This window comes from Fistularia commersonii, chromosome 36, assembly GCF_037954325.1.
Source record: "Fistularia commersonii isolate RoL2024-O1a breed Wild chromosome 36, RoL_Fcom_v1.0, whole genome shotgun sequence".
NCBI lineage: Eukaryota > Metazoa > Chordata > Actinopteri > Syngnathiformes > Fistulariidae > Fistularia > Fistularia commersonii.
The window spans coordinates 7624226-7645815 of record NC_141319.1 but is presented as its reverse complement, the minus strand read 5'-3'; the positions used below and the strand labels follow the sequence as shown (position 1 = coordinate 7645815).

General features: G+C 57.7%; 4 protein-coding genes across 9 annotated transcripts; 1 reads left to right on the top strand and 3 right to left on the bottom strand.

Moving 5' to 3' along the window:
• Positions 1 to 2: 2 nt before the first annotated feature.
• gopc (golgi-associated PDZ and coiled-coil motif containing) lies at positions 3 to 7271 on the bottom strand. 2 transcript variants are annotated; one of them, XM_086143238.1, is made up of 9 exons: positions 6643 to 7268; positions 5239 to 5403; positions 4398 to 4421; positions 3220 to 3395; positions 2694 to 2859; positions 2412 to 2507; positions 1634 to 1798; positions 1373 to 1538; positions 3 to 1112 (listed from the first exon to the last, which is right to left on the bottom strand). In XM_086143238.1, exons 1-9 carry the CDS (start codon positions 6901 to 6903, stop codon positions 991 to 993), a joined length of 1341 nt encoding a protein of 446 aa, XP_085999364.1. In that variant the 5' UTR covers positions 6904 to 7268; the 3' UTR covers positions 3 to 990. The 2 variants fall into 2 exon arrangements, with proteins under 2 accessions (XP_085999364.1, XP_085999365.1); XM_086143239.1 differs by lacking the exon at positions 4398 to 4421 and having other exon boundaries at positions 6643 to 7271.
• Positions 7272 to 7934: 663 nt separating this feature from the next.
• alkbh1 (alkB homolog 1, histone H2A dioxygenase) lies at positions 7935 to 10016 on the bottom strand. Its single transcript, XM_086143240.1, has 6 exons — positions 9882 to 10016; positions 9624 to 9732; positions 9378 to 9540; positions 9211 to 9301; positions 8784 to 8977; positions 7935 to 8712 (listed from the first exon to the last, which is right to left on the bottom strand). Exons 1-6 carry the CDS (start codon positions 10002 to 10004, stop codon positions 8340 to 8342), a joined length of 1053 nt encoding a protein of 350 aa, XP_085999366.1. The 5' UTR covers positions 10005 to 10016; the 3' UTR covers positions 7935 to 8339.
• A 51-nt stretch (positions 10017 to 10067) lies between these two features.
• Positions 10068 to 11078, top strand: slirp (SRA stem-loop interacting RNA binding protein). Its single transcript, XM_086143241.1, has 4 exons — positions 10068 to 10151; positions 10562 to 10620; positions 10713 to 10820; positions 10914 to 11078. Exons 1-4 carry the CDS (start codon positions 10085 to 10087, stop codon positions 10971 to 10973), a joined length of 294 nt encoding a protein of 97 aa, XP_085999367.1. The 5' UTR covers positions 10068 to 10084; the 3' UTR covers positions 10974 to 11078.
• A 439-nt stretch (positions 11079 to 11517) lies between these two features.
• lbr (lamin B receptor) lies at positions 11518 to 21450 on the bottom strand. 5 transcript variants are annotated; one of them, XM_086143230.1, is made up of 14 exons: positions 21287 to 21450; positions 18424 to 18599; positions 18122 to 18322; positions 17744 to 17818; positions 16594 to 16783; positions 16228 to 16424; positions 15652 to 15706; positions 14383 to 14577; positions 14184 to 14287; positions 13841 to 13966; positions 13585 to 13753; positions 13425 to 13505; positions 13213 to 13335; positions 11518 to 12651 (listed from the first exon to the last, which is right to left on the bottom strand). In XM_086143230.1, exons 1-14 carry the CDS (start codon positions 21297 to 21299, stop codon positions 12491 to 12493), a joined length of 1866 nt encoding a protein of 621 aa, XP_085999356.1. In that variant the 5' UTR covers positions 21300 to 21450; the 3' UTR covers positions 11518 to 12490. The 5 variants fall into 5 exon arrangements, with proteins under 5 accessions (XP_085999356.1, XP_085999357.1, XP_085999358.1 ...); XM_086143231.1 differs by lacking the exon at positions 21287 to 21450 and adding an exon at positions 21095 to 21196; XM_086143232.1 differs by lacking the exon at positions 21287 to 21450 and adding an exon at positions 20970 to 21057.
• Positions 21451 to 21590: the final 140 nt, after the last annotated feature.

Here is a 21590-nt window from a genome sequence, read left to right as displayed (position 1 = left end):
AGGTCACTGGAACCAAAGCTTTTATTGAAAGGCTGAAAGTAAACAGTGCAACAGAAGATGCACGGTGTGCACGTGGAGGGACGTGCACACACACACACACGCACACACACACACACTTGGAGGTTGTGGGGGTGGAGGAGGTTAGTATTACATCTGGTCTTCAGGGTCAGAACACTGGACGGTAACAGGTCAATGCTGATGGTCCGACCGCACACCGGTGTGTGTGTGTGTGTGTGTGTGTGTGTGGGGGTTATTCACTGCATTGGACTCCGGTCTGAGCCACGTGGTGGTCCAGGCTGTGGGGGGTTACTGGCCACCTGGACTACATGAGTGAGTCCTCAGAGTCCACAGAACATCACAAGCTTCTCACGTGGAGCCTTAAAACTGCCAGACCGGATCCAGAGTCCACAATCCAAAGTCCAGGGTCCAGGATCCTGGATCCTGAGGATCTTTCTGGGGTGTGTGTTCAGTAACAGCGGCGGCTGCAGGCAGCAGCCTCAGTAACAGTCCGGTCCTGGAGGGGGCGGAGCCTAACTACCCTGGCACGCCCACATGCAGTGATGGACAGAACCTTAGAAGCAGGAAGTCTTTGGGGATAAAATACTTAAAAAAGCCTCAGGTTACAGTTGAGATGGATGTCAGAGGTGAAGCTCTTCAGAGACTCTGGTTTCCAGATGAGGACGTTTGAAAAAGCCGAATGAAAGCCCCGAACGTCCTCCGGAACGTTCTCCTGGAGGTTCTCCCGGAGGTTCTCCCGGAGGTTCCGGAGGGAGAACGGCGGTCTGGTCTGCGGGACGGGAGGGAATCAGCTGAGTGGATCAGGAGGTGTGGAACCTTCTGGAGCCTGGAACCACGCAGCTGCTCCTTCAGCCCAGAGACCTGACCCACCAACCCCAACACTCACAACACTGACAAAGTAGGAACATGAAGGTTCTGCCTAAGAGTCCTCCGAGGGCCTCCTCCCGCCGGGACGCTTTGGGGGCGGAGCCTCTAGGCGGGGGCGGAGCCGTCGGCGTCGGGGGGCCTGCAGGGGGTCTCCTCTGACGGCGTCTCGCTGGACAGCCCGGGGCCACCGTTCTCCTGGCCGCTGTTCAGGGACATCTTCTCCAGAGCTGCAGGAACATTTGGACAATCAGTCTGAACCTCATTGCACCTTGAGAACATCTGTCTGAACCCACCTAACTCTTGGAGAACCTCCCACTGAAGCTACCCAGATCTAAAGAACATCTGAAGGCGGCTACTTCGGCTAGCCCGTCATACAATGAGGCTAACGACACGATGCTAAGCTACCTCTATCTGTCTTCTGGGTGAAGGGTAAGCAAAAGACCATGAGTGAGCATACAAGTCAGCAGGTGTCTCTGCGGGGTCAGACCTTGCAGTGAGGCGGTGGTGTTGCTAGGAGGCGCCGTGCCGCCGTCCTCCAGCTCGTCCAGGTAGAGTCGGTAGCGATGTCCGCTCTCGTCTTCGTACTCCACGTTCTCGTCGTCGCTGTCCACCTCGGGGGCCACGTAGACCACCTCGAACTCGATCTGTCCGCCCTGGAAGCCAAGCGGGCTCTCTGAGACGCCCGGAGAGGGGGCGTGCGCATGCACGTGTGCATGCACGTGTGCACGCACGTGCGAGTCCACCTTACCTGCTGGGACAGAATGGTGACGGCCTCCTTGTGCTTGGCGTCTCGCAGGTTGATGCTGTTGACGGCCAAGATGGCGTCCCCCACGTGCAGCCCGCCGCACCGGTCTGCCGGCTGGTTGGGGTGGATCTCCGAGATCAGGATGGGGACGCCGTGCTCCTTCCCGCCCTGAGGGAACACCGCAGTAAGTTCTCCTCGAGAGCAGAAGGTCCAATCGCTACTTCCCGTTTTCATGGAGGGTCTGCGCCGGGTTCTCTCCAGGTTCTCTCCAGGTTCTCCACCTTCAGTCCAGAACCAGTCGGCTGGTTCTCTGAGGACTCGGAATCGTCCGTAGGTGTGAATGTTGGATGACTGAGAGCTGATCCGTCCAGGTTAAGCCCCGCCCCTCGCCCTGTTTGCTTCAATGACCTCTGATGGATGTAGGCTAGAACTTGTTATGCTAAGCTAGCTGGCTAATGAACAGAGGAGGCCATCGACTGACCCCCGGGACCTCCTCGCTCCTGCTTTCACTGGTCGAGAGGCGGGGCTTAACCTGCACGACTCAGCCGTCAATCACAGACATCCAGCCGTTCACCCTCTCACCAACACCGAGACATCTCAGGGTCTTCGATGGTTTTGGACAGTGGGAGGAGCATGAATGGAGAACATGGAGAGAACCCAGGTTGGAGCACCCGGAGAACCCCGGAAGCCAGGGCGGGGCTGGTAAGTAAGCTCCTCGGTTCTGTCGATTCCTCTTCCACGAGGAGATTGGGGATGGTGAGGAACCCCGGCGGTTTCTTACGGTGATGGAGATCCCCAAGCCCTCGTGGTCCTCCTTCACCAGCGACACCTTTCTGATGGGACCGACGCCCTGGGTCTTCTTCAGCAGCTCCTGGTCCTGTAGGCCCAGACAACATTTCATGGTGGACTCAGTGTCTCTGCGTCAGGAGATGAACATCCCAGAATTTTCTCTAGACTTTTCAGAAGCCCGTGTGAAAGGCCTGAAGCCGGGCGGCCATCTTGGATGGTACCCTACTTGTATGCCTGAAGGTGAAAGTCAAGGGGTTCCTTGCGGTGCACTCACGTGGCCCACGGGCGACGGCAGGGGCTTCTTGGGGTCATTGCGCCCCCTACAGGCTCGGATGACCGTCTTGTGGCGGTGGAGGTGGATCTCGGCCTCCAGCTGGTTCCACAGCTTGTCGTGCGCCGGGCCCTTCATGTCGCGGCCCAGGAGCTGGATCTGCTGCACCCTGCAGGACGGATGCAACGTCTCACCACAGAGACAACCACCAAATACGCCTCAAAGGTACTAGTACAACTCCTGAGGAGCACACTAGCAGGTGCTGGAAGTACTCTGGCCGGGGCAGATCAGGGAAGCTGGGGCAAAACTTACAGCGGGCCAATGTTCTGAAATCCATTGGCAACGGGGTACCTTCAGCCCCTGGTGGTTCCACGGGGCTCTGTCAAGCATACATGGGGTTCCCTGGGGTTTACAAACACCCCTTCCTATGGTTTTAGAGAAGGTACCTCCCAAAGAAGGAACGTTCAAAGACGAGGACCTTCTCAGCTCAGTCAGGGACTGGTGCCGGACGTGGGCTCCAGGTGTTTACCTCCCGGCCAGCTCCTTGTCCAGGTACTTGGCGGCCAGTCTGGCTCCGTAGACCTCCGCCTGGAGAACCGCCATGTGCCTCCGGAGAGCCTCGTTCTCCTTCTTGTACAGCCTGACCTCGGCCTCCAGCCGGGCCTCGGCCAGCTTCTCCTTCTTGCTGGCCTCCAGCTCCTGCTCCTGCAAAATGTGGGCGTCGCACGTCAGCCGCCGAACCCCGAGGTTTCGAGTTGAACGCCACGGACCGACAGCACGGAAGCAGCAGGAACCGACCACCGCGACGGTCGGTAGGGCTGCCGCTCGCTGTCGGAGGCTCGCGGACGGATGGCGGACGGATGAAGGTCCTGGGTCGGGTCAGACGAGCGGCGGTTTGACCTTCTGACCCCGGCCTCCATCCAGCTGACCAGGCCTTCGCTGCCGTGAGCCTCTGAGAGCGACCGACGGCCTCGTCCGAAGGGGTTAATGTTTGTTAACACACACAGATGGGGGTTCGGGTGCTCCCCGGCCCTGAGCGCCCGCTTTCCAACCCGGGGCAGCCGTCCCTGAAGGCAACACGCTGAGCAGGAGCTCTACTTCCTCTCCGCAGATCACATGACCTCCTTCCTGGTCATCAGACCCGTCCCAAGCGTGGTCAGTACGCTAAGTAGTTTGGCTTCCCGCGGGAAATAAACCCGGGATTATCTCTCCAGCTAATGGATGGAACTAATTGCGAGCACTAATCCCTTTAAATAAAAGCGGAGATTTCTTAATCTGGATTAGGCCGAGGACAGGAGGCCTCAGGAGGCCTCAGGAGGACCCAGGAGGACCCAGGTTTAGGTGTTGCTCTTCTAGATCCTCCTCCGTGGAGAAGCGGCCTGCAGGGACCGGGACGGCCGAGGAGCACCGGGGGTCGGGTTCTGCTGCTTCTACACTCACATCCATGCTTTGTGGCAAAGATGTGAGTGTGTGTGTGTGTGTGTGTGTGTGTGTGTGTGTGTGTGTGTGTGTGTGTGTGTGTGTGTGTGTGTGTGTGTGTGTGTGTGCGTGCGTGAGTGAGGTTCAGATCCAGGTGTTAGACCGGCCCGTACAAAAACACACCACCGGATCGCCGCCCGTGCGGGGCGAAGCAACACACACCGCCGTCCAAACTACAGACTGGCAAGCAGAGGCGAGGCGAGGGTCTGCGGGCGAGGTCACACTCACCAGGTCCTCCAGGGAAGGTGCAGGCTTTCAGAAGAAGAAGGAGAAGAAGAAGGAGAGGAAGAAGAAGAAGAAGGGGAAACAAAAAGAGGTCAGGGGTTAGAGAAGCAACAAGCTTTTATCACAGGGAGGGAAACTTCTGGAAGGTCATTCAAAGCGGCAGGGGGTGGCAGCTCTGGTGGAGAAGCTCTGGTGGAGAAGCTCTGGTGGAGAAGCTCTGGTGTGAGGGCCACCGGGGGATCTCAGGGGGTTAAAGGGGGTCAGACGAGGAGAACCGATGATTCTGATGGCGGGCGTGACACCCGTCAAACCAGAGTCCTGGAACATCTGGATCGCTTGTGGATGAAGATCTCAAAGACCTCACCGGCCTATTGCTAAGCTAAGTGGGTCCCGAACCGGGTCCATGGAGCCGAGGAGCTCCGACCATCTGGCAGGTTACCGGTGTCCAACCTGAAGGCCGGCGTTGGATTCACTGCCGGTGGACAGAAGGTCCAAGTAGCTCCGTACGGCAAACTCTGGCTTACAGGCTGCCACTGAACGTGGCCCCGGCTGGACCACGAAGCTACGCTGCCTGGCAGCTGGTTCAACGTGAGGAAGAAGAAAGAGGAAGAGAAGGTTCCTGACAAGCAGGAGGGAACATCAACCATAACTGCAGCACCTCCGTTGGTCCTGGACGCACGGGGGGGGCGGAGCCACCACCCTGCGACCAATCACACAGCTTCCAGTCGGTAAGGGGGGGCGATGGGGTCCACCTGGACCTCAGGAGGCCTTGGTAGGACATCAGGAGATCCGAGCGCGCCCCCTTTAGGAACTCCGGCGCAGAGCGGGAGACGGCCGTACTCACCAGCCGGTCCTTGATGGAGTCCGAGTCCGGCGCCTGGCCCTGCTTGGCGTGGAGCTGCAGCTGCAGGGCGTGGAGCTGCAGCAGCTGGTCGTGGACCTCCCTCTCCACCGCCACGTGCTCCGCCTTGGCCTCCATCAGCTCAGAGCGCAGGTCCACCAGCTGGGCCTGGGGGGACGGGGACCCGTCAGGACACGACGACAAACAACAGACCTCCTGATACCTTGTCCAGAAGAACCAGGACCGGGGGGTCCAGGTGAAGGACACTGACGAGGAGAACCTGGGTGTCACCTTGTTTTCAGTCCACCTCTATCAGAAGCTGCACCTGGAGTGGACTTCTGCATGCATTCATTGATTCTCTTGCACTCAGGGTCAAGGCTGGAGCCCGGCACCTTCTCATCTGCAGGTCTGGACCACGAAGGGTCTCCACTGGATCTCCTGCATCTGTGGGACGGTGGGAGGAACCCGGAGAATGCCGAGGAACCCCACGCAGACACGGGGAGTGGGAATTCAACCGGGGACCTTCAGCATGTGAGGAGGAGGTTCTCCAGCTGCTCCAGCGAGCCTGTTTGGAGATGTTTGTCCACAGCAGCAGACCAGGTGCTTCTGGTTCTCACAGCCACAGGAATCCTTTCTCTGGGAGGAGAAACAGGTTCAACCTGGACAACGGGTTCCTGACGGAGGCCAGGAGGACAACTAGAGCACCTCCAGCTGGGGTGGAGGCGGAGGTCAGCCGGCTCCAGTGACAGCAGGTTTGAGGACCTCAGGTCTCCTGGGGGAACCTCAGAGCAGAAGCAGCTCATCCAGACCTCTTGGTTTCTCAGGTTTCCTCTTCCTCTTCACAACACAGCCTGAAGCTTCACTTCATGGTTTCATGGATCCTGTTTGCTCCTCCATGACAGGATGGGGATCTTCTCGGATCATCAAATGATCATGTGGATAAGAGTCAAAATCTGAAGGTCCATAAAAAGATCTGGGTGAAGGTGAAGGACCTGATGCCCAACACGTCCTACACGCTGTCAGCAGATACTGATCGGCAGCCTGTCCACAATCTCCATCACCGAGGTTCTCCAGAGTCCTTCAAACAAACAGTTTCTCAGAGATCACTTCCTGACCACACCTCCACAACACACACCATGTGGAAGATCTGGTCCTCGGTGCAGGACATGTGGCTTCACAAACATGTTAGTGTAGATCTTGGTCTGGTGAAGGAACCCCAGACCAGGAACTCCTGTTGAAATCAATCTTCCCGTGTGTGTGTGTGTGTGTGTGTGTGTGTTTGTTTGTTTACTGGCGCCTGATCTTCAGGTTGCATCCAAACAAATACTAGGAGAGACCTACGCGGAGAGATGGGATCTCCATTCAAGATGTGCGTTACATCGTTACTTTGCGTTACTCGTTACCCACCTCCAGCTTGTGGTTGAGCTGGAACACCGTCTGGCTCTTGTGGCAGAGCTGGGCGAAGCAGGAGCTCAGGCTGGTCATCTTCTGGCGGCCCTCGTAGGTGATGTCCACCTGGTCCGGGTCGATCTCCCCCAGCAGCAGGTCCACGTCCACGAAGGCCTTGTCGAACTCCTTCTCCAGCACCTCCAGCCAGCGGAACATGGACATGCCGGGGCCGAGGCCCGGGCTGTGGCCCGCCGGGGAGCAGCCGGCCGACGCTGACATGACTGGACGTTAGCTGTTAGCTCGGAGGCTAACTAGCCAGCTAGCTAGCTAACTAGTAGCTGTGTGTGACGACGTCTCGGTCGACGGCCGCGGGGAATCCGGTGGAGCCGCGGCGAGGAGATTCCGCATCGGTTTAAAAAGCACAACACGAAGGAGTACCTACGATTTCTTTAAAAAATTCCTCCGGTGGATACGTTCCGCCTAACCAGGAAGTGCCATATCAGACGGGGCGGTCCGCGTCGCTCGCTCGCTCGGCTCCGGGCAGCGGCTGCTCCGGTCTGCCGGACTTCCCAGGATCGACGGTGGATCCCCGAGCGGCCCGGGGCGGAGAGCGCAGGCGCGGAGGAAGCTTCCTGTCGCGTCTGACGTCACTTCCTGTTTGGAGCATCGCGACGGGAGACCGTGACGTCACACAAGGACGCCGTGTGATTCCACCGAGTGATGCAAGAGAGAAAGGAGGATAAAGGGTGAGGATGAAAAGGTGGACAGATTAGATAGGAGGGGAGGGAAGAAGATATTTAGGACACAGATGGATGGAAGGGTCGATGGAAGGATGGTTGACGGGAAGGAAGGATAGAAGGAAGGAAAGATAGAAGGATAGATATTTCCCTCCTTCCTACTATTATCGATTATTGTTATGTTTTTGCTTGAAACTCTGGCACAACAATTTCCTTCGGGATAAATAAAGTTGTTTTTATGTTTATGTTATCTTTAGATGGAGGGGGTGGAAGGATAGATAAATAGATACAAGGCTAGCTAGAAGGAAGGAAAGATATAGAGGACACAGATCGAAGGAATGATTGCTGGATGGATGGAGGGAAGGATAGATAGATAAATAGGACACAGATTGACTGAAGGAGGGATGGATTGAAGGAAAGAGGGATGGCCAGAGTCCGTGGGCTCTTTGTGGATGACTGACATCTTCACGGAGTGGTCATGATGGTAGCGATGATGTCATGGGCCTGCTGTGACATCACACTGTGGGGGTGCAGCGAGGTGTCAGAGATGGAATTAAATAACACTTTCAAAACTAAAAACAGCATTTTATTGGTCAAAAATAAGACTGGAAACGCTCCTTTTTTGTCCCCGGTTAACTTGGGGTATCCCCGATGCAGCCATCCCACAATGAGCAAAGTAACCAAACACAGGTGGCTGTTCCTGTATCGCCGTGGCAACTGATGCCGCGGACACAGATGCGGGCGCCGGAGGCCGAGACTAAATCGCCACAGTAACAGATGCTAGGCTTTGAGCGGGACCGTGTTGCCATAGCAACGGCGACCTTTGGTATCGGTCCGGAAGGAGCGCAAACCTCGCGGGCCAACAGCTTGATGAACTATTATTGGATGTTTTGTTTTTCTGGGCCTGACCGGACGTCTCCTTCACCGGGAGGTCCGTCTGTCGGCCAATCGGATGCGACGTGGAGAGAAGGCGAGGTCTCAGGTCTCCGGATCTTCAGCTCCGCTCCTCGTCCTCTTCCTCTCGGCGCTCTGCGGCGGCGGGAGAACCTGTCCGGGCGCCACCACCTGTCTGATGGTCATGTTGACCCTGGAGTTGCGTCCGTAGCGCGAGCAGACGGCCCAGTCCTCCTCGGGAACCGGATGCAGCGCGGCGCCGTCCGGCAGGGGGGCGAACGCTTCGCCGTCCGGCGCCGGGCGCCACGGCGGGGGCGGGAGGATGCGCGGGACGGCGTGGTACAGGAGGCGGCTGGCGCCGGACATCACCATCACGTCGCCGCTGTGCATGAACATGGCGGCGGGGGCGTCCTGCCTCCGCAGACCCCCCAGGAGGAAGACGGCCGATTGGCCGAAGCTGAGGAGACAGGAGAAGGTCGGTCACCGGGACCGTCGGCGCGGCGCCGAGCCGAGACCCCGCCCCCTTACCTGAAGGACAGCAGCGGGCTGCTCAGGTCCAGCTCCGATTCGTCCACGTGGATCCCCAGGGACGAGTCGGACCCGTAGTAGTTGAGGATCCCGGCCTCGGCCGAGAAACGCGGGAACCCGCAGGCGGCGGCGACGTGGCGAGACAGGAGGGCCAGATCAGGAGGGAACGGGGTCTGACGCTCTGGGGAGTACGTCTGCGGCGAGGAGAACCACTGCTTCAGCAGGAGATCACACACACACACACACACACACACACACACGCAGCTGCAGCCAATCACACGCGGCTGGGGGCGGGGCTTGACTGTCAATCATCCAACCATTCACCCTCTCATTCACATCCACAGAACGTTTGGAGCTTCAGTGGACCAAGGACATGGAGAGAACCCAGGTAGGAGAACATGGAGAACCCAGGCCCCCCCCCGTGCACCTTGGTGTCCCAGTCGTAGTGGAACCCCAGGGTGACCCATCTGAGGCGCTCCAGCAGGGTCTTGGGTCTCCTGGGCCCGACGTCGGGGCGGCTGAGGAACCACGGGAGAAGAAGTTAGGCGGGCGAGATGGCGGCGGCGGCGGCGCTGACCTCGGAGCTCCTCTGACCTGAGGGCCGGGGCGCTGCGACCCCAGATGTCCTGGGTGTCTGCGGGCGCCATGTGGAGGTCCAGGTTGCAGACGTTGGGCTTCTGAGGGTAGGTCTTCAGGCAGGAGGTCAGCCAGAAGGCCTGGCAGCCGCGCAGGAACGGGTCGCAGATGAAGATGAACCCTGCAGGGGGCGGGGTCACGGGGTCAGGGGGCGGGGCAAAGGCGGCGGAAGTATCCGCCGACCTTTGACCTCCAGCTACCTACCTGGAAAGCCCCTGAGGCCGCAGGCCCGCCACTGGCTGACCGGCCGCAGCCCCGCACGGGCGGCGTCCTCATCGCTGACCGCTGTTGTGTGAAGGTCAATCGGCACAATCTACACACACACACACACACACACACACACACACACACACACACACACACACACACGCGTTAACGTTATTAAAAGATCCTCACAGCGCTACACATGCGCTCTGACGTCAGTCCGCCATCTGTATGACGTCACACGAAGGCGCCGCTTACCGGGTCACGTGATTCGCTCGCGGAGAAGTCGAGGACGTCGCCGAGGTCCGGCGGCGGGTTCCGCCGTTTGTAGAGTTTGAACGCCTTCCGGAAGGCGTCCTCCGCGGCGGCCATCTTGGCCATAGCACGGCGGCTCGCGACGGGAAGTCGTAGACGAAGAAGGAGGCGGGATCCTACGTCACATCCGGGTACCGGTGAGCAAGATGGCGGCGCCCTCTAAGAAAGTCTTCGAGCTGTTCGTGTCCAGGATCCCGTGGACGCTCGCCGGAAGTGAGTCCACCGCCGCGGTTATCCGTCCGAGACAGAGACCCGCGGTCACGCGTCTCCGTGCGTGTGTACGTGCGCGGACGGGACGAGCTCACACACGCACACACACACACACACACCGCCTCCTCGTTCAAATCCATCATTAAATACATATATACACATATATCAGACGTGACCGGCGCTTCTTGTAACTCCTGGTAACTGAAAATCATTTCCGACAAGGTTTTATAAAGTCGACATCTTGAAAACGACTTCCGGTTGAATAGCGAGCCTGTGACGTCATGATGTTATACTTGTACTGCGTGTGACGCAGAGAAGTACGACTTCTGTACTTTTACTGTGAAAAATGGGATTGTTTCCTGTCAGTGTGTGTGTGTGTGTGTACTGATGGTGTGTGTGTGTGTGTCTTGCAGAGGAGATGCGGGAATATTTCGGACAGTTTGGATCCGTCAAGAAGTGTCTCCTACCCTTTGTAAGTCCTCCTCGAGGTCCTCGAGGTCCTCTGGCCTCCAGCTGAAGGTCCCTCAGGTCTGCAACCTTCTTGCACGCGTGTGTTTTCTCCAGGACAAAGAGACGGGTTTCCACCGAGGGTTCTGCTGGGTGGGTTTCGCCTCAGAAGAAGGTCTGAACAACGCCCTGCAGAAGGACCCCCACATCCTGGAGGGGGCCAAGGTACGTGCACGCTCTAATGTGCGTGCACACACACACACACACACACGCAGCGTGCACCTGAAGCCAGGCTGAGCTTCTGCTTTCTGGTTCCAGCTGCAGGTCCAGAGGAACCGCCGGCCGTTCGGCGGCCAGAAGCCGAGCCGAGCCGAGTGAAGCCGGAGGACCTTCTGCCGGTGTGTGTCTGGGCTCTGCGTCGTGGCCTCCAGTGTGTGTGAGAATGTGTGTGTTCATCTTCTTAAAACTTTCCATGAACTGACACCTCTGACTCTGGTTTGTGTGTGGAGCAATGCAACTGCAGAACCCGGTTGGACCCGGTCCAGAGGTCCAGCTCCTTCTGGAGCCCCCTTGTCTTGGTTAGCCGGTTAGCTTAGCACAACAAATGCTAGTATCTGGCACGCCTTGACCTGCCAATCATCTCACCTTTGGGCAGCAGGTCCCGCTCAGAACGGTCAGTGGAGAAGGTTCCACCAGAACGGAGGTTCTCGGTCCTCGGCTTCGACCAGAGGAAGAATGTTCCTCTGGGATGTTCTGATGACGACGGGGTCGGCGAAGACCAGAACCGGCCCCGGGACGGGACCTCGGCGTCCCTTCCGTGGTCCGGGTGCAGAGCGGCCGACCGGAGAGGAGAAGGCGGACTGAAGAAGGTTGAGATCCGTGAAGAACCCCTCGGTCCCCCCAAGAAATTGAGAGGCAGACCGAAATCCTGGAATTGTTTATTTTGATCTGCGACCTTCACAGACGAGTCCGTCCCCTCCGCTCTGGGACGTCGCCATGGAGACGTGAAATCCCAGGGACATTAAATATCTACGGGCGGCGGCGCTCTACCACGGCTAGGCTCTCACTGCACTTAACAAGAGCTGCATCTTTTTTAAAAACAAAACTATTTACACAAGATTCAGTCGGCGCAGCAGCTCCACATCCTGTGTGTGTGTGTGTGTGTGTGTGTGTGTGTATAACATTGGTGCTTAGAAGAGCTCGGGGTGGGTGAGGAAGCAATGCCACTGGAAGAGGTTCACCACCGGGAGGTTCTCTCACACACACACACACACACACACACACACACACACCATGCATGTCTGCACCTCGTGGAGAGCGAGGAGCATCTCCAAGACTGAACCAAAATGCAAAGCTGCTGTGTCTCTGACTTGCCGGTCCTGAGTTTCACCATTCAATCCATTCTTTGCAACACTCACACACACACACACACACACACACACATGTGCGTGGCCTCCATCGCAGGAGGTCTTACTTACATATCAGCATCATCTCAGCCAAGCAGGGTATTGCAGAAGGAGATGGCTCATGGAGAAATATAAAACAGGTATGTACAAGCTGCACCCCAGCAGACGCTGTCCTCCATTTTGTAAACTTTTTTTTTAAACTTTTCCTATTATTACTCTTATTATTATTATTATCATCTTTCTTATTTTTTGCATCAAAGATGGCTTTCTTCAGAGTCGAGTCCCGGATGCTAATCTTGAGTTTCCTTCCCGTCAAAGACCTGAGATGCAGAGACGCTCCAATGGTCCACATTCAATAATAAAAAAAAAAAGCGCTCCAATGGCGGGTTCGTGTCGGACCCTCCAGGAACCCGAGGAACCCGAGGAACCCGGCGGCAGGCTGGAGGTGAAGGTCTGGGTGAGTCTGCAGCTACAGTCCTGGGCGGCGCCTCAGTACACGCCGGGGAGGATCCGGTAGCGGACCGTCCGGCAGTACTCGTCCCACGCAGAGCCGTACTTCCTCCTGCACTCGCTCATGTCGCGCGAGTCTCGGTGCACCAGCAGGATGAGGAAGTAGATCATGTAGTACCAGGGCAGAAGGTGCCTGAAGCCTGCACGCACACACACACACACACACACACACACACACAACAGTGTCACAAGAGGACGAGCGCCGGGCCGCAGCCGAGGTTCTGAGCTGGAATATGTCGGACGCGGCGGTGGAGCCAAGGGGGCGGGGCCTAATCTGACGCTACGCTGTCCATCATCTGACCATTCACCTTCTCCTTCACACCAAAGGACAATTTAGAGCCTTCGATGGAACGTGGCAGGTTCTGGACTGATGGAGGAAGGAGGAGAACATGGGAAGAACGGAAGGAGAGAACCCAGGCGGGAGAACACGGAGAGAACGCGTGGAATGGACTCGGGCAGAAGAACATGGAGAGAACATGTGGAGAACACAAGGAGGAAGAACATAGAGAGAAAACCCAGGCAGAAGAACATGGAGGACACAGAAAGAAGCCAGGCCTCCAGGTCAGGACCTCTGCGCCAGTTCTTCAATGGACGGAAATCTGGTTTCATCTGAGCAGGTGCCTCCTGGCCTCCACCCCCGTGTGTGTGTGTATGTGTGTGTGTGTGTGTGTGTGTGTGTGTGTGTGTGTGTGTGTGCTCACCACAGGGCAGGGACCAGGCCAGGGCCATGAGAAGGTCTCCCAGGTAGTTGGGGTGACGGACGACGCCCCACCAGCCCGACACCAGCAGGCTCTTGCCGGTGGCGGTGGGGATGGTGGTCAGGTCTGGAGGAGGTGGACAGCGAGCGCTGGATCAGCGAGAAGATACCGCGGCTCGGGGGGGCCAAGCCCTCCTCACACACGGGAGAACTTACGGGAAAATTTGGGGTCCGACGGGTTTCTCCTGAAGTTGTTCTTCTCAGAGTTGGACTTCCTGAAGATGTAGAAGCCCACGACTGGAGGACAGACAGAGGAGGCGTTAAGGCCCGGGGCGACAGGAGGAAGCTTCTTCTCGGACGGCGAGGGCTTCCTTACGTTTGAGGGAGACGATGAGGCCCAGCTGCAGGGGGCTCAGGGGGTTGGGGTGCTCCACCAGGTAGTAGGCCTGCAGCGTGTAGGTGAAAGGAACCCACACCAGGTCCCCGAACGCCAGCATGAAGCCAAAGCCATCGTGCATCAGGTCCATGGTGGTCAGGATGGCTTCCTGAGAGACACACACACAAACGACAGGCAACCTTCAGGAACTTCTTCGTTCCTCTCCAGCATCTCCACCGGCGAAGGCCCCTCCTACCTCGTTCCACAGGCCGTCCACCACGTACAGCAGCTGGAAGAGGTTGACCAGGACCATGGCGCTGGACGGGGTCTCCAGGCCCTGCTGCTTCATCTCCGCCAGCGCCATGGCAACATTGATGAGGATCTGAGGGACGGAGGAGGCGGTCAGCTGACAGGAAGTCGCACCAAAACTCACTTCCTGTTTGTGCGCTGGGATCTCAGCAGTGTGTCATGACAGAACACGGGGAGAACACCCAAGAGGTTTGTGGAGGACATCCAGAGTGACCAACCACACAACAATGGTGTGTGTGTGTGTGTGTGTGTGTGTGTGTGTGTGTGTGTGTGTGTGTGCGTCCAATCACCCAGCCAATGAGTCCTGGACGCATCTCACAGAAGAACTTCAGGTCGAAGGCTCTGATTCGAGGGTTCAGCTCGCGTCCCTTGAAAAAGTCGTAGACCACATTTCCTGGAGAAACGGAGGATGGAGATGACCTTGTAGGAGTGCCACAGTGTGTGTGTGTGTGTGTGTGTGTGTGTGTGTGTGTGTGTGTGCCTCCTCACCAGAGTTCCCCCCGAGGGCCAGCTGGTCAGGGGCAGCGTAGCGTGAGCGCCAGTACAGGTAGATGCTGAGCAGGACAGAGATGAGGAAGGAGGCCACGGCCAGCTGCAGGAAGCGGCTGTAGATGTAGGTGAGGTCCACGCCGCAGTAGATGGCGGCGCCGACCGTGGCGGCGCTCACCGCCATGGCGAAGAAGCCTGTGGGAGGGAGGGAGGAGGAGGAGCGTGAGAGGCTACGCCCTCATGCTTAGGTCTAAAATGACACCTTCTTCTTCTCCTCCGTCTCCTGGAGCTGCTCCCACCAGGGGTCACAGACCTCCTGTACCTCCATCCATAAACCTCCTCTCTGGTCTCCAACCTCAGCCTCCTTCTCCCTGGACCTTCACCCCCCTCATCCATGTTCAAACCATCTCAGCGTGACTTTATCTCTGGGACATCTGACAGGAGCCGTCCCTGTGATGGACTCCTTCCCTGATCCTCTCCATCCTTCTCACTCCTCCAAGAGGAACCTCCACCTCTTCTTCTCAGTATCTCCAAACCAGACATGATGGCTAATCTCAGTCTTCAACACCTTCAGACCAGGGAGTTCCAAAACCTTCAAGCTCCTGAAGCTGTGGAGCAGCTCCACTATCCTGACCTGACACTCAGCATCTATTCTTATGTCTGCAGGCTTCAAAGAGTGAAGCTCTGAGAAGACAGGAGCCGCCTGTGGGCTGATCTTCAAGGACTCTCCACAGGAACACCATTTGTAGCTTCTTTGCTAAACTCCCTGAGTCGCCTCGCATGGTGTGTCCATCATCATCATCACCATCATCTGGAGCTCCATCCTTCACTTCCAGGCTCCCCCTTAAAGCTACAACATGTTGCTAAATGTCACTTTGCTCCACTGAATCTTGTCTTCACTCCGTCCATAAACTTTAAAACCATCAAATCGTCCTCGACCGGCTCTGAACGCCTCCCGCGTCCACGTTCCCGCAGATCCGAATCCCCGTAAACATCTCCCACCTTCTCACACACGATGCTTCTCCATCTCTTCATGGATGAGTCCAGGACAAGTAAACCTTACTCAAGTGTCTCCTAGGGGTAGCTGGCGGCAGCGGCGGCGCGTCCTACTGTCTTTAAACACCACTCGACGGACAGCGGCGGCCATGTTGGCGTCAAATACATTCACTGCAATTTGTTGTTCCTGGTTGCCAGGCAACGCCTCAGCTGACGCACCAGGAGGTCAAGGTTCTTCTGCTTCTACAGTCCACGACGGACGCCCAGACTCACCGTTGGTTCTGTACTTCAGCCTCTGGCCCGACCTCAGCGGCATCCCCTCGCTCAGCTGCACACACACACACACACACACACACACACACACACACACACACACACACACACACACACACACACACACACACACACACCAAGAGCCTGTTACATTTCAAACAGAGTCATGAGCTTCAGCGGTCCACGTGTCGGCTGTTGTAGGTCAGAAGGACCAGCAGGGGGCAGCATCGGGGGGGTTGTGGCCTCCTGGAGAGCCTCTGGTCCACGTGCTCCACCATCTTGGTGAGCCCATGAAGAGCGGCTGGAGTTAATGACACCCAGGCTGACGGTTTGCATTCCAGGTGTTGGAGTGGAAGAAGGGACCTGCTGCAGGAACGCTCCAGGACCAACATCTACCTCCTGGAGAGGAACGCTGCCGCTGATCTGCCTCCTGCCAGGCTCACATGACGCCCGCGGCCAGGTGTGTGAGGCTCAAGAAGATGCAGAGCAGCACACAGGACACCGGCTGAGATGCTGTGTGTGTGTGTGTGTGTGTGTGTGTGTGTGTGTGTGTGTGTGTGTGAGAGAGAGACTCACCTTCCCCACGGGCAGAAGGTAGAGCAGGGCCTGGAAGAGGATCCACAGGAGCACAAAGCCCAGGGCCTGGGGGTCCCAGAAGGCCTGGGCGGGGGGCAGAGGAGGGGGGAAGTTGGCCAGGCTGGGATCTGCAAGGTTGACCTGCAGGAGCAGGAAGAGGACCCACGCCGGCAGGAAGAGCAGCCAGAAATACGCTCCTGCGGGCGGAGGAGTGAGAGGTTAGCCGGTTAGCATTTGTTTCACGCCTCCGCTTTTTAAAATCAGTTTTCGCCGGAGATCTGGACCGGAACCCGACCCGAGCCCGGACCGGCTGCTCCGGAGCCTGCTGAACATCTGTCCAGAAGGCCCGAGAGCCTGGACGCGTACCGATCTTCCCTCCGAAGTCCAGCGGGGTGGCGGTGGCGGCCGGGGGAGCCGCCGCCGCCGCCGCCGCTCCTTTGTCCCGCTGCTGCACTTTGACGCCCGCCCGGTCGCCGGCCTCGCCTCCGTTCTTCCTCTGCCGCAGGTTGTAGCGGCTCTGGCTCTTCTCCGGCTCGGCCTCGGACATCTCCTGCTTCTGAGGGGACAAGGAGAACCCCGTCAGGAGAGGGCGAGGAGGTGCATCTGCCCTGGAGGCTCCTGGAGGTGGACTGGTCTTCTCTAACATTGGGGATGAATGTGTGCATGAGCACTTCCTGCTTGGCATTGATCTCTGCTGGAATCGTCCACTGATTCAGGACGTGTGTGTGTGTGTGTGTGCGTGAGTGTGAGGGGGGCTGCTGTGATGTCACACAGGGGGTGTGATTGCACTCATAAAGCTGGGATGTCCATCTAGAAACAGGACACCGTTACTTCACAAAGACACAGTGATGTCACTGCAGGGTGGAAGGGCAGAGGTGTGTGTGTGTGTGTGAGTGTGTGAAGAAATTTGATATCTTTTAATTTCTACCATCTAATACAAATAAAACCTCCAGGGACTAGAGAAGTTCAAATGCCATCCATTTTATCTTCTGACACACACACACACACACACACACACACACACATGTGTGTGTGGAAACACCACAGCCTAGGAACACACACACAGCTTCACCACAGGAAGCTGGTCCTGAGGTTTCAGTGTAGGAGATGGGGAGTCGGGAAACGGCGGCCGTCAGGTGACCTCGTGGGCATGGGCGGCGCCGAGGGCCCGGGGGAGTGTGTGACCCGCTCAGTGAGGCGTGGTCTTGTGAGGCCCCCCCCCCCCCCCCCCCCCCCCCCCCCCACGTGCACGCATCATGACATTCCAGCAGGCCTCACCTAGCACAGCCCAGACCTGGACCAGGGGCTTCCTGTCATTGTGCTCCACACAGGCCGGCTCGCACCATGTGACGGCAACGTCACACCACATGTGTGTCTGCAATCCTTGTGTGTGTGTGTGTGTGTGTGTGTGTGTGTGATGGGCATTGCGGGGGGTGATAACACACACACACACAATTGAAAGCAGGGACCTCCCCTCCCCCACGAAGACACCAAAGAGCCCCTCGTGGTCACTCACCTCGCTAACTTGGTTAGCCGTGTTATTGTCCTCTGTGGGTTGGTGCTTATTGTTGTCCGTGGTCTTTGTGTGCTCCTGCAGAGACAATGGGAGGGTGGATGGCGGTGGACGGAGATGAAGGGGGGCCGTTAGAGCAGAGAGGAAAAGACAATGAGTGTGACAGCGGTGGGGTCTGACGCCGAGAAACGCAAACGTTCTCCTCCAACGCTAGGGGAACGGGGAGGCCGTGACCTTCTGCGGCTCTGGTTCTCACACAGCTTCACTGGTCTTCAGTGATAAATGTCTGAGGATCTCAGACAGCTGAGGTAACCCTCGGTGAGGCTGGAGGTCACGGGTCCGGCTCGCGGTCTCAGAGCGACGCCGGAACCGTCCACTCACCAGGGAAGTGATTCGGACCTCCAGCGCATCCTTGAGCTTGAGTTCCTTGCGCGATGACGAGGGGATCTCCTCTGGCGCCGCGGCGCGGCGGGAGGAGATGCGGCGCGACGTCCTCGCCGGCGAGCGGGAGCGGCTGCGGCGGCGGCCCGGGGATCGAGAGCGGGAGCGGGAGCGGGTGCGGCTCTGGAAGCTGCTGGCGCTCTGGGGAGGAAACCAGGGAACACATGGCTTTGGAAGTCTGCTTTTAGACACACACACACATGCACACACACACACACACACACACACACAATCACTCCTACCCTGATGTCGTGGTCTTTGAGCTCCAGCTCGGTGCCGTCCTTGTAGATGACGGTGTAGAGCTGGCTCTTGGGGTCGAAGCCCAGCACCTTGACCTCGTAGAAGAGGCTGCTGCCGGGCCAGCGGCCCATCACCATGTCCCCCCTCTGGTACTTCACCCCCGCCATCGTCATCACACCTGAGGAGACCAGGGTTGGACCACACGCCGCATGATGTCCCAGCAGAGAAAAAGCTTCAAGCTCAGCTGAGGCTGAGGAGCGACAAACATCAGGCACCACCAGCACATGGATGTTCAGGACCTGCCAGCTCCTCATGTCATCCAGGAGGAGAAACACCATGACATGATGAGGAGCACCGTGAGCGTCTGATGCTCCTCACAGCAGGAGCTCCAAACGTACCGGCCCTGCTGGTGGCGTCTCCAGGATTTCAATGAGGTCATTGTTGTCCACACAGATCGGGCAATCACACACACACACACACACACACACACACACACACACACACACACACACACACACACACACACACACAACTCTAACTGTCCACTCTGACCGCAGGTCTACCCGTCTATGACATGGACCTCTGAGGTCATCACGTTCAAATCCATGACGTCCCATTGCTGACCACAACGCTCCTCCTGATTGGCCGTGAAGGATGCCGCGTGCTTGGTGTTTACATAAACCGACGGGTCTTCTTCTACTTCCTCCATCCAAACATCTCTTCTCCTCCTCTTCTGTGTCACCAATGCACTTCCTGTCCTCTTCCCCATCCAGAAACCTCCTCTGTGGTCTTCAACCTCCCCACCCTTCCACCCAGATCTTCTCCATCCCTAATCTGTCCATATCAAAATCATCTCAGAGTGACTTTCTCCACAGAACATCTGACACATGCTGTCCCTCTGATGGACACATTCCTGATCCTCTCCATCCTCCTCGCTTCCAGACAAGAAGCTCCACATCTTCATCCCTGCCTCCTGTCCTCTCCTCAAAGCCACAGTGTCCGAACCTCTCGCCTCCACCTTCTTCACCTTTCCTTCGGCCCGGGCCGATCCCCTTCCCCTCCGAGAAGATCCCCGGGGACTCCTTCCCGGTACGCTCACAACCCAACCCTGCTGCGACGTGCTCCAGGAGTTACCACGGGGCGGCGGTCGAGGTCAGCGGGTCCCGGGGAGAACCGGGGAGAACCGGCGAGCGCCGGCGGCGCTGCTGACGGGCCCGTCCCCGCGAGGTTCGCCCAAAGCCGCGGGACCAAAGAGCCTGAAAGAGGCAAGGACGTCCCGCGGCTCAGCGCTGGCGGCGGGTTGTCTACTTTCCACATTCATGCCGAGCAGACAGAACAATGGCGGGGCCTCCCCCGGGATCGCCGCTGGACGAGAGACCCACGGGTACCGGATCTCACACCGCCTCCGCTTTTAGAAATGAGCCGATGCGGCGAACTGACACCGGCAGGCGGCGGGAAGAACTTTCCTTCTGGAAGACACGTCTGCTCCAGACGGGCCGGACGCCGCCGGCTCTCTCATTAAAATTCCAGAAGAGCCACAGTGGAGTGGTGTTTGTAAGGAAGCTGTGATTTTTTTTAATTTTTTTTTTACCTTGAATCTAAGCCCTCCTGACCGGGGAGAGATTAGCGGACAGTAAACCACCGCTGAGTAAAGCCACACCAGTTTGCACCAACGCCATCATCGGCAACACCTTCTAAATCCACCCATTTACAGCTGATGTCTGCTGACAGGTTGTCGCCCCTCCTGGGATTCCAGCAGAGGCAGGGAAAGCCACACAACCCCTAATCCCCCCACCGCATCCAGCCACGAGGACGTGAACGCCGACACGCCCTGGGTGGGACTCCGTAGGACCGACGAGCTTCTCCATCGGGGTCGACCGGAGGGTGGGGGCTTTAAATGCAAGTCCAGCAGACCTTCCCCTGGTTTGAGGCCCCTTTGATAGGAAACACGTGAATCAGATTGAGAGTCCAACCGAGCAGCCGGGCGCAGATCCGCTTGCACAGGGTGGAGAGGAGAACCAAAACAACAAGGAGGCAACATCTAACCCCCTCCGCTCCTTCCATGCACGGTCTTCCTCTGGACCTCCAGGCTCCCTCAGCACGGCCAAACATCTGCAAAACATCTCCTCCCACATGGTCTGCTGCTCAACTTCACAACACATTTTCAAACTTTCAAAATGAAAGAAGCACTTCATTCCAAACCCTGATCTTGTGTCGTGACTGACTTTTAAATGAACAAGATGCTAAATAATTAGCATAACAACAACAACAACAACAACAACAACAACAACAACAACGGGGGTCCCGGTGCTAAGCGGTCGCTGTGTCTTTAAACGGCCGGCGTCGGAGTCCCGGCGCTCCGGGGGCGAACGCGGCGCGGCACCGAACGACGGGAACCGAGGGAGGGAAAACGTCACAGCGTTCAAAACGGCGGCCGCGGAGAGAGGAAACGACGAGAGCCGGCGGGAGCGACCGGGAAGGCGAACCCCCGCCGGGGGCGCCGCTAACGTTAGCAACACCGGGAGATATCGATTACCAGCCGACTCACCCGGTGCCGTCTAACCCCCGCAGTGGGCGCGTATTACCGTTATACGCCGCGGCGCCGTTGGTTGTGAAGTTAGTGTTAAGTGAGAGAACCCCGTGAGGGCGAGTTTAAGAAAAACAAAAACTAACCGGCGTGTCTACCCGCTAACCGACCGGGGGAGGCTGGAGTGGGACAGCCCAGCTGAAGGCACCCAAAGCCGGCCCCCTGTCCGCGGCGGCAGCGGGAAGTTGCCGCTCCAGGACATAGCCGGAGCCCGGCTGGAATTAGCCCGGGCTCGACAAAGACTCGGCGGGACGGGGGTCGCGGAGGCACAAACTTACCGTCAATTAGCATCTTTAAATCCCCCCCGTCCGACGCGGATAAATCCTTCGTTTTACGGCGCGGTGAATTAAAAGCTTTGAATTTAAATTTGTTTTTAAAACGGACTTGGCTAGCGGTTGGCGGAGAGATACTCCCTCCCTCTCAGCGAAGAGCCACCGGTGACAGAGAAGGCGCGAAGGCTCCTGATTGGTCCGCGCAGCGTTCAGTTCAAACGCTCCCGGCTCGCTATTGGCTGGCGGTGGATTCGAACTGCGACGCGATTGGCTGCAGGTGGAGTCCGCGACCCGTCTGTTTACCGCCGCT